This window comes from Pseudorca crassidens, chromosome 8 (assembly GCF_039906515.1).
Source record: "Pseudorca crassidens isolate mPseCra1 chromosome 8, mPseCra1.hap1, whole genome shotgun sequence".
Lineage (NCBI taxonomy): Eukaryota > Metazoa > Chordata > Mammalia > Artiodactyla > Delphinidae > Pseudorca > Pseudorca crassidens.
In genome coordinates, this window is record NC_090303.1 from 61,110,248 (window position 1) to 61,122,253 (window position 12,006).

General features: G+C 42.4%; 1 protein-coding gene across 6 annotated transcripts in view; it reads left to right on the plus strand.

Moving 5' to 3' along the window:
• PLEKHA8 (pleckstrin homology domain containing A8) overlaps window positions 1-12,006 on the plus strand; it is a 115,551-nt gene that overhangs the window by 69,886 nt on the left and 33,659 nt on the right. For 3 of the 6 annotated variants that reach the window (XM_067746613.1, XM_067746607.1, XM_067746608.1), the window contains one exon: window positions 1-252. The exons of the other annotated variants lie outside the window; for them this stretch is intronic. In XM_067746613.1, coding sequence (XP_067602714.1) covers window positions 1-29 — 29 coding nt within the window. In that variant the 3' untranslated portion in view covers window positions 30-252. Of the gene's footprint in view, window positions 253-12,006 lie in introns of those variants that run through there. 6 annotated transcript variants of the gene reach the window in all.

The following is a 12,006-nucleotide window of genomic DNA, read 5'->3' on the forward strand; positions in this document are numbered from 1 at the left end:
TTAGCTCTGAGGGCAGCTCCATCCTATGAAGATTTTGTGGCTGCATTAACCATTAAGGAAGGCGACCACCAGAAAGCAGCTTTCAGTGTTGGGATGCAGAGGGACCTCAGCCTTTACCTCCCCGCCATGGAAAAGCAGCTGGCGATACTGGACACTTTATATGAGGTCCACGGACTGGAGTCTGACGAGGTGGTATGATGTCTGCAGGGCAGCGCCGCCTCCTAACTTCAGGGAATAAAGTTCGCTAAAGTGTTTCGTTGCCCTACTTAATTTCCAGCAGCAGCTTCAGTCCTCTCCAATCCCTTACTTGGGGGGATGGAGAGGAGGAGGCAAAGCCTAGTGCTTTTATGTATAATTTTTTAAATGCATATATGTTTTGTGTGTTTAAAAATCAAGGTGCTATATATTCAGTTCAAAGGGCCTCCTGGAAACCAAATCATAGCTGTTACACAGACGTGAACAGCGAGTTATAAGAGCAGATTTGACAAATGAATTTGTTAGTATTGTGTTTTGCTTTTAGTTTTAATGGGCCACCCAAACCCAAGCTGAAAATGAGCAATTTTTTTATCAAGGACTGTAACTCATAGCCAGTGTTTCAATCAATTTAGAATTAGACTAAAAATTTAGAGGGAGCTCAGCCCCTTTGTTGAAGCTATTGAAATGTAGAGTTTGCTATTCCTAGACGTCCTGCAAAGAATCCTCTCCTCTGTGGCTCTGTGGGCCAGAAGAGCCTGTGTAGTCAGTGTGTCCGGGACGTTGGTGTGACCGAGCAGTGCCATCCCTGTTTATGGGCCAGGAGACTGGCTCTGAAGAGATGAGTGGTATGTCCCAGACCCGAGCTGGAGGACAGTATGGGAGGGGTGGGACAGGTCACCTGAGGTGACCCCTGTGCAGTGCACACCCTTGGCCAGCCTGCTTTCCTCGGCATCATCTCAGTTGGACATCAGAGCAAAACCGTGACATTCAGGGATTATTATTAAACTTCAAAAGTAAGGTGTATAGGTCGAGGGATTTGCTCAGTCACACAGCCACTGAATAGAAGAGCCGCGTGATTTCCATGTGTGATCTGGACCACCTCTGCATCAGAATCACATGGCGTGCTTGTTTGAAAAGCAAATTCCCAGGCCTTACCTTGACCTGAAGAACCAGAATTGTGGGATTGGGACTCAGGATAATAAACCTTGAATTTGAATAAACTTCCCAAGTTATTCTTGTGCACACAGGGTTGAAGAGCTACGAGATTAAATTCTAGTTTACCGAATTCCCAGTCTTCTGCATGAACTAAATGATGTGTCCTTTTTTTTTCAAAGAGGAAGAGGCTATCGTTGAAATGAAGTAGTTAAAGGGAGAATGAGAAATGGAGCAAGTTTACTCAGCAGGTTTCTTAATTGAGCCAGCAGGCCTTCAGGGACCACGGTTCTGAATGTGCTCTCTGATCAGTCTTGGCTTTATCACCAGTGGTGCAGAGTAAGCTAAATGCAGCTGCTTATCTTATCTCAGAAGCTCTGGGACTGTGTCACAGTTTAAAGGTGGGATTTAAGCCTTTCACAAAACAACCTTGTGTAGGCGTTCTCCCGAAGAGTGTGACGCCAGGACTGTGGCCCTAGTCTCTCAGTGGGCCAGGCTGCCAAGAGCAGGCAGCGGGGAGAGGCCGTGGCTGCCTTCCCTGTCAGGGGCTACTCGCTTTAAGTAGCTGGAAGGGAAGCTCCCCGGGTAGAAGGTGAGTTCCTTTGAGGGGCACAGGTGATGCTGTCCTGAGGGCAAAGAGAACCCTCTCCTTAGGTGAGAGATTAATGTAGGGAGGGGTATTGATTTTTTTTGTCTGTCTTTAAACAAATGGGCATTTATGTAGCTCAAATTAACGAAGCAGATACTGTGCTCAGTAAGGACTTCTGGAAAATGCTTAACCTTTAGAAAAGCAACATCAAATATTTTAAGGCTAGGGAGAAAAAGGGTGCTAAAGTGATGTTGATTCTTTTGTATCTTAGCGCTTGCTGTTAGCAGCTGCTAAGGTGTGTATGTTGTCTTCTCCCATTCCCACGAGTAATTAGTGCGGACCTCCTTCTCTGGCTAGTGTGAACAGGATGGCAGGACTAGGGGATAAGTTAGACTTCCTGCCCTTACAGAGCCTCCTAAAAGGGAAAAAGAAAAAGCCACCAGCCTTTGCTTTACCTTGAATGAATGCACATTAGACGTTGCGCCATTGGGTGGGGATGCTGCCAGGAGATTGTAGGTGTTGTGAAGCACGACCGTTCGGAGCAAGTGGTGGTGCTCCCCGACACCTCAGGAGGGCTGCTCTGGTCTCCGGGAGAGAGGCGGGCGCACTGAAAATACCTCAGATTTTCCACCGAGGCCTTGAATACACACAGAGAGAAAGCGGCTCGGCACGGCCATTTCGCGGTTCTGTAGGTACCGCCTTGGTGTATGTGACCCAGTTTTCTGGGAAAGAAGGGTTTCATATTATCTGGGATCTTTGGGAACCCAGATCAGAGTAGCTTGAATAACTTGAATAAGTTGCATTACCTACTCAACACTTTTCCAACCCTACAGAAAGGGGTAATGTTTTCTGATAGGTCTTTTCCTCACTGGAGCATACTAAGTTTACCTAAGATGCGTAAAGCTCTGGAAATTGAACTTCATCTTAGATGACAAATTCAACTTGGCCTGATGCTTGGCACGGTCAGAGCTTCCTCCTGGACCTGCAGTATTTGCTTCTCCATTTTATTTAAAGGCATAATGTGTGCTAATTGACATTTACTATCTAAGACGAGGACAAAGAGAAAAGATAAGGCTTTCTCTCCATAATCCTCTAAGATTCCTGGGACCTCTAAGCTTTCTTTCTCTGACAATGAGAGGAGATGGGAAAAGGCTAGTATGTTTGTTCGTTGCTCAAACGTTTTTTAGGATTCCCTTTCTAGGGTAACCTTTAGAGAGATCCTGAAGGAAAAGAAAAGGTAATGTGTCTTCTAACTAATAAGTAGCATTTGGACGACCTCCTATAAGGCACTTCCATACACATAATTTCATCATGTCTGCACTTCTCCCCGCAGCAGAAGCCAGCCCTTACACTTAGGAGGGATTAATATATATTTGTCTAACTGAACAAAATCCTTTCAATGATGGCAAATTTTTTTTGTCCTTGAAAGCAGATTTGATTCATTATACTTAATCTTGACAAAAATGTTAAGTTAGAGGGATACCTTTTGGGGAAGAACCAACTTGTGACTCTGAGGTAGAAATGATTTTCTCATCACCTCTTGATCCAGCCCCTCAGGTAGTTCTAGAACTGGGGCTCTTGGAATGTTGAGCACATCAGTCCCCAGGGCATTGACTTTGAAAGGCAGCGTTTGTTAGGATGTGTAAGTAGTGGCTTCAGGTGCCTTGTCATCATTATTTGTGTGTCATTCTGAAAATAAATGCTCCCCAAATGTCATATTCCACGATGAGGGATATCTGAACTCCATAGTTGAGCCCTGCTGCTTCTCTCTCCTCTTCTGTTACTAATGATTGCGAACAGTGCCCCCATCAGAGCACCAAATTCATCCCCTTTCTTAGCTGTTCTGCTCCGTTCCTCAGCAGCAGCTTCGAGCACATATGTGGAGCATCTGGCACAGACCTAGCCAGGGTCAGGTGCCCAGTCAGTGGGCATTCTCTTCCCCTCCCAGACTGCAAGAGCTTCTTAAAGAACCCCTGTTCCCATGTGTAGCTGTAAAGCAGGTGACCACATGGTGTGTAGCATCTAGGAAAGGTGATCTGTTATTAGATGAGGGCTGCTGGAAAGGTTTGCAGTCTCCTCTTTTTGATTATTAATTAATCAAAAGTTAATGCTTTCAACTTTATATTTTCGGAAAAGTGTTTTTAATTAAGAAAAATATGTGGTAGGGACCAATAAATAAATTATACTCTTCTTTATTAAATTTGAAGTAAGTAAAAGAGCTGAAGGAAGAGGTGTCTTATTAAGGAAACTTAATCTGATTGTGAAAGTCATATGTATGAAGAAATATCATTTAAGTCAGTAGGAAGAGTCAAAGGGTCATGAGCGATACAAGACGATGTGATTTTGGAAACTTCCTGAAACAACACTTTTTATGTTTTTCTCTACTAAACGACTATGTCCTATAAGAAGTTGGTTACATGATGGTGCATTTCTGAATCATCGATTAAAATCAGTTGCTTCTGATAATTAGTCATGGGTTTTATAACTCTTCAGCTTCCCTGCCCTTGTGTTTCATTTCTTTTTTTAAGGTGAACTATCAACCTTTAAAAATTTTTTTAGATTTAGAATTTATAAGTACAGTACATTTTAAGCCATTGTTCTGTTAGCTGAGCTAACATGTTTGGTCTTGGAGGGGCTGACTTCCATGCCGTTTGTGATCTGGTGGACCCTGTACATGAGCTTCAGTGTCTACAGCAGCCCGTGTCCCTGTGACATGCACATAGAGTGCTTTACTTAGAAACACACTCTGCTTCTGGGCGGCCCTTTGTGGTCTGCAGTTGCTTACTCAGGGGTTCATAAGAATGACAAAAATACCCACTAGCTGTCTAATAGTATTTTAAGACTGCTTATCTATTACAAGGGTGTTAGGGTCCTTTCAGCAATTCCATGAACATACTGTTCAGTAGACCTCCTCTGGAAATGCCCCCAGTCCTTTCCTGGCGCAGGCAGTAGCCTGTGTACAGAAGCCATTTGCATGATTTCTTGTTGCGCTGCTGCATCAAGGCACTTGGAAGCGATCCTCAGCGGTACGGTTGACACAGGCATTGATCTTTCTTCTCCACTGTTTCTATATAGCTTTAAATTAAAAGGAAAAAACATACCACTACTCTGCAAAGCAAAAGTTTTCAAAATTCTTCGGTTACCCTTTTCAATCACTTCTCTTTGAGCGTGAACAAATGTTTTCAGCTAAGCTATGTGAGAACACGACAGATCTTGCTTGTTTTAAGCACTGTCCATTCTATTTTATATATTTTAAAGTGTGATCAGTATTTCTTCCCTGTACTTTATAAACAGAAACCACCCTGAAATGGTTGATACCCCTTGCAAAGCTGATCTCATCCACAGACTCCTGCGTATCTGTGTCTGTTTATAGGTGTATATGGAGTCAGTGGTGACAAGACAGGTGATCTAGAAGTAATTCTGTTGCTTCCCAGAAGGCTAATGAGCCAGTCTCCTGTGGCATGTTTGATGCATGAATCCCTTTGTGTCATGACAATTTTCACTAGAATGTCAGTAAACAGCCCAACTACCTCATATGAAATTGGCTGTGGACAATCTGTGTCAGATGAGACATGTGTTAAGGTTGATTTAATCTGGTTAATAGATTGGACAAAATGATGTCTCTATAAAGAAGAAAGATGTTAGACCAGATGCCAAAGGCTACAATGTACATAGATTTCCTTGGGTTGCTTTTTTAAGTCAGTGTTTAATTCTACCCCCAGTATTCTCATCTCCATTGTTTGTGATCTCATAGATCCATGCACTTTGAATATCTGTCACATGCAATCCTATGTTACCTGTTCTTGTCCTTCAGCATTTTGAATGAGCATCATAATGACAGTAGAAAGCAACAGTAGAAAGCAAGTGTCCAGTGGTTTGTTGATTCCTTAATTTTAATGGACCTTTACTTAGAATATAATGTGTTGGAGCCTTTAAGGATCAACTGATAAATGAGAATTTCATGTTTAGGTTTCATGTAAAGCTCTGTCCAAGTTCTAACTCTGTATCTTGTGGGGAGGGGGAGCAAGGGAGGGATTTACTTTTTTTGCAAAAATATTTGAAAACATCTGTCAGATTTTATATTCATTAGTTATAATAAACTTATTTTTAAAGTATTTTATCAAGTGCTTCTTTTAAAGATTGTGTGGGTTTTTGCTTAATGAATATGCCAGTAATAAGTATCATTTATGGAACACATACTATTTGCTGGGCATCATTCCAAGCTCTTTACAAATATTAATACACTTAGTCCTCCTAATCACTCTATGGGGCCGGTACTGTTATTAACCCCAAGTTACGATGAGAAAACTGAGGCACAGATTGGGGAAGCCCCTGGTCTAAGGTCCCGCAGCTGATGAGGAGTAGAGCCAGGCTACAAACTGAGGCAGCCTAGTTCCAGAATCTTTATAACAAACTATTTAAACCTAAACAAAACATAATTTTGAAACATCAAATGACCACTGTAATGGCATTGCCCCTGGGTGTTCTAAGCACACTAGAAAGACTAGCTCCTGTCACAGGTGGCTGTGTTCTTTGGCCTGGTTTAATTCTGTTTTCAGAGAAACCACAAACGCAGAACAAAGAAATGAATTTGCTGTGCTTAACGTCTGAGTTGCTGTTTGGTTACATTCAAAGCAGATACTTTTTTGCCTAAATCACTTGGTGCCGAAGTAGGGTTGGACTTGTTAGGTTTTCACTCTCTGATACTTGTTGGTGGATGTTAAGATGCCTGCAGATAGATAGTACGTGTGGCTGGCGATGGGGTGCAACCCTGCCCACACGGCCTCCTCTCCAGCCACCTCTTTAAATACATGAGCTAGGCCAGTTAGAACTGGGACAGGGAGGGTTGAAGGAAGAGAGAGAAACCAGTGAAGTGTGGTAGGTGTTTAAGCAAAAGGGTCCTGTGGAGTCTGAGCTGGGGTGGCCATGTTGGGCCACGTGCAAGAGAAGGAAGAAGAGAAAGCCGGTGGGAAAGGAAAGGATGGTGCAGGCACACCGAGAAGCAAGGACGAGGAATTGTGTAGTTGCCACACACCAGCAAACTTTCCTTGAAGGCTGGCTTTCCCTTTCCCACTTCTAGCTCCTGCCCTAGAATTCCTCCCCTTGAGAACCCTGTACCTTTACGGTAAGACCCTAACCTTTTTTGCTTACGCTGCTTTTAGCGGGCTTCTATTCCTTGAAATAATCCCTGTGACAAGCATGTGTGTCTTTATTCCACACTGAATATGGGCAAGTCCAGAAACACCCAAGTGATATATGTCGAAGAACCACCACCACCATCATTCTCACTGTGTAAAATGGAAATGCCTCTCCAGACCTGAAGTCAGTCTGTATGGGCTCTGCTTATTCTAACTTAGGTTCAATTCCCCCAGAAAACCCCAGGGGCCTTTTTGTAATGGCTTTGTTCTTGCAAATTGTAAGCATCAGTTCTCCCAGAGATGGCGGTATAAGGACTAGCTGGCCATCTCCTGCCTTCCCCCATACCTACCTGGAGCAGTGTGCTCAGATATGCGTGTGTGAAGACTCAATCGCTGTCCCTCAGCTCCGCCCTCTGCAGTAGTTGGAAACCATGAAAAGATAAGCTTCCTGGAGGAGGAACCAAGGTGGGTTCAAAAGAGACCATGTTTGGACATCTGTCCTCATTTCTGGTGGGCAGGAGAGCAAAGTTGCCTTGTGCTAATGAGGGGTCAGCTGAGGAGAGGCAATGTCTACTGCTTCCTATTCTTCCAGAACCTGAGAATACTGGTACGTTTTCTGTTTTATTACTATTCTACAAGAATGTGGATACACCTGGAATATGGAGTGTGGATAACCAGGTCATTCACCTGGGTTGTGGTCTTGGAGCTCCGATCCAGACCCATCTGCCTCCTGATCATTGATCCTTAGATGTCCTACCTTCGTCTGAAACCCGAATTCCAAACGTGGTTGCCCCTTAAGCTTTGCCTTCTAAGTCAGTGGCATCACCATTATTCTCATCTCTCAGGCAAGAAATTCAGACACCCTAAACTCCCTCACTTCTACACTCTTTTCCCAGTTTGTCATGAAGGCCTGTCTTGGCCTGCACACTCCCAGTGGCTGCAGCCTTGATCTCTGAATTCTCTGCGTTTTCAGCCTGTCACTGTCTTTCTGAAAATCCTTGATGACTCCATGCCATGGTTCAGGTTGCTTTACAGACTTGCATTGCCCTTTCCCCTTCCTGAAAACCCAGGTTGAGTCTCTTCAGAAACTGCCCAGACGCAGTAAATCCCAGCCATCAATTTCACCTCTGAACACTTCCTGCACTTCTAAACAATACCATGTAAATTAGAACTTGATGTTGGGAAGTGTGACTACATGAGAACTGGACTCATTCTTTGGTGCATGTTTTGGTTATCAGTGTAGCCACCTCCCTCACTAAACCATAAACTTCACTTTAGTGTGCCCAGCACCCAACAGTGCCTTCCTGTCCATGGGAGGTTTCCAGGACTATCTTAGAAGTTGGGCATTACCTCTGATGGTGTTCCCTGGTTCCTTCAGGTGTGTTACTACTGTTATCTAGCTAGATAAAAATATTTTGAAGCAAAGCCATACACATCTCTTCTAGTCCTTCCTGCTTCCTTGGCTTCTCAAGAATTACTGACCGAACACTCAGATTATAAATAATTTATGGGTTTTTTTGTATTTTGCCTTCGTTAATGCAGGTAATAAAATGTTTTTTTAATGGTGCTTATGTGTATCAAATTATGAACAATTAGAAGGCAAAGTCCAGCTCATGGTTCTCAGCCCCATTTGTACATTAGAATTAATAGAAGGACTTAAAAAACAAGCAAACAAAAACACTGATGGAGGGACTTCCCTGGTGGCGCAGTAGTTAAGAATCCACCTGCCAATGCAGGGGACACGGGTTTGATCCCTGGGCTGGGAAGATCCCGCATGCTGTGGAGCAACTAAGCCCGTGTGCCACAACTACTGAGCCTGCACTCGAGCCCACGAGCCACAACTGCTGAGCCCGCACACCATAACTACTGAAGCCCATGTGCTGTGGAGCCCGCGTGCCACGACTACTCAGCCCACAAGCCACAACTACTGAAGCCCGCACGCTCTAGGGCTGGCCTGCTGCAACTACTGCGCCCGTGTGCTACAACTACTGAGCCCACGTGCTACAACTACTGAAGCGCACGTGCCTGGAGCCCGTGCTCCGCAACAAGAGAAGCCACTGCAATGAGAAGCCTGCGCAGCGCAACAAAGAGTAGCCCCCACTCATCGCAACTAGAGAAAGCTTGTGCGCAGCAATGAAAACCCAAAGCAGCCATAAATAAATAAATAAATAAAAAGTAAACATTTTTAAATTAAAAACCAGTAAAAACAGTTTCACCAGAGATGAAACAAAAGAAGGAGCCCGACCTTGTCATTGTGCCCTAAACTTCAAAAGATGATCACCAAAGAAAAAGACCACGTTTTTCTGGCAAGAATGAGAAGAGTTCCTAATCCTGCCCTTATTGAGGGAATTTGAAAAATCTAGAATTCTCATTAAAATCTCAGATTTTGGAAAGAAGATTGGAGAGTTGGACAGGATGAGTAGACATCTCTTTCTTCCTCTGAGTGGGGCTGGTGCGTGTGTGTGTGTGTGTGTGTGTGTGTGTGTGTGTGTGTGTAGGTGGAAGGGGATTTTGCTGGGGAGAGATGGGTGAATAAGGAACAGGAACAACCAGCGCATTCCTGATTTAAGAGAAAAAGCCACATCCCGAGGGTATTCTCCCCCATGCTATAGTAGATAATCTCTCCTCTCCGTTCGGAGTTCACACTGGTGCAGGACTTAACATAACTATCAGAAGGCAGAGCAGAGTCCAGTCCCTCCAATAAGAGCCTGTATACACAACTGTTCCTCCTTCCCCCACGCAGACAAGCAGGGCTCAGGTTTGGCTGGTACGCACTGGTATGACTGTGCGGGTTATTAAAATATCTAAATGCTTCTATACCAGGCAGTAAATAATCACTCTCTGAAGTGACTCATGCTGCTTTGACCCCAGCCCCTCTCACGAGAACCACCCAACTCCAGACCACCCACAATCCGGTACCCAAAAGGATAACCTGTGGCCTAACGAGGAGCCTTCGGACCCCTGCCCCAGAGCTGTGGTCAACCTGTTTTCTGCTTATTCAGTGTCTGTGTCATGCTAGTTATTAAATATTTTTAATATCATCCATGCAGGAAAGTATATAGAACACAAGCTCACAGAGGAAGAGAAACAGCTGTCAAATAAGATGGGAAATACGCCAAGGAGAATATACCAACGCCATATCAAGGCAGATAAATGGTCTGAACAGACTTGCCCACCCTAAGCATGAGCAAATTTCAATTAAATGGCCTGGTAACCGCATAAATATGCTACAGGCAGCAAAGGGAGCAGAGTGGGGAACAGAGGAGACCAATAGGGAAGAAAAGCTAACCTAAGAAACAAAAGTTCCTACAGGTATATTGTGTTCTCAAAGAGCATCAAAAGAACAAGAATTCAGTAAAACAAGAGCTCACATGTGAGCTGATTAAACAAAATGAGATAAAAGGGCAGATTGCAGAGCTAAGGAAACAACTTGGCCAAAATAACACTATTACAGAACAAGTCAATGAATTAGAAATAGCAAGAAACATGGTTGAAAACTGAATTGGTAACATAGAAGAAAAGGCTTGAGATGACTGCAAGTGAATGAAGAATTTAAAAAGCCAAGATTAATTCTTGAGAGGACAATTTTAGAAAGAAAAAGGTATTCTAACATTAATTTGTATCCAAAAAAAAAAGGAACTAAAAACGTACTAAAAGATATAATACAGAAATGTTTTCCTGGAATGAAGGAATGAGTCTTCAGATTGAAAAAGTACACTATGTTGTACGGAATCTTAGAGAAAGCACTTGACACCAAAACGTATCCTGATGAAGTTAATGAACTTAAAGAATGAAGAAAGAATTCCTCAGTGGTTAGGAAGAAACACCAAGGGGTCTCAAACTTCTTTACCACCAGATTCAGAGATTCAGTGACAGAAGGCAATGGAGGAACGTTTCCAAAGTTCTGAGTGGGAAAAAAGAGTGCCTTAAGTATATTTTTTTAATTTATTTTTTTATTGACGTATAGCTGATTTACAATGTTTTGTTAATTTCTGCTATACAACAAAGTGGCTCAGTTATACACCTATATACATTCTTTTTTATATTCTTTTCCATTGTGGTTTATCCCAGGATATTGAATATAGTTCCATGTGCTATACAGTAGGACCTTGTTTATCCATTCTATATGTAATAGTTTGCATCTACTAACCCCAAACTCCCAATCCATCCCTCCCTAACACTCCCTCCCCTTTGGCAACCACAAGTCCGTGCTCTGTGTCTGTGAGTCTGTTTCTGTTTTGTAGACAGGTTCATTTGTGCCGTATTTTAAATTCCACATATCAGTGATATCATATGGTATTTGTCTTTCTCTTTCTGACTAACTTCACTTAGTATGATGATCTCTAGTTGTATCCATGTTGCTGCAAAAGGCATTATTTTGTTCTTTTTTATGGCTGAGTAATATTCCATTGCATATATATACCACATTTCTTTATCCGTTCATCTGTCAATGGACATTTAGGTGGCTTCCATGTCTTGGCTGTTGTGAATAGTGCTGCTATGAACATAGGGGTGCGTGTATCTTTTTGAATTATAGTTTTGTCTGGATATATGCCCAGGACTGGGATTGCTGGATCATATGGTAATTCTATTTTTAGTTTTCTGAAGATTAGTATACTATTGCCAACCGAGTTGTCAAATATAACGTCAAGTACTCTTAAACATGCAAGAACTCAGAGAGCCCTTCTTAAAGAAACCATTTGATAGGAGAAATTAATCAAATAAAAGGACTGGTGGTGAGCATTGAATTTATATAAAGAACCAAGACCAAACTGGGAATTGTAGTTGTATTGTAGATACAGATTGCAAATATTATAAACCTTTATAATATAACTAATAAGTTGAAAGTGGGGAAAGGGAGGTATAAGAGTGCCAATCTCTTATTTTCATAGCAGAGAACTGATATTGTCTAAAATAAAAAGTTATAAAGTATATATGTAATGGTATTTTTTTTAGTAAGCTTGAATGGATCTTGAAAGAAATACCTCTTGGGATAAAGAAATATTTAAAGTTTAGTAATGGCTTCAGTTTAGTTTCTTATCCTAAATACAAGCAAACTACCTGAATGCTTTTTTAAAAACTTAATATGATTAGAAATAAATTTGAAAAAATAAGTATACATCTATGTTTATAAAAATATCCTCTATTCTT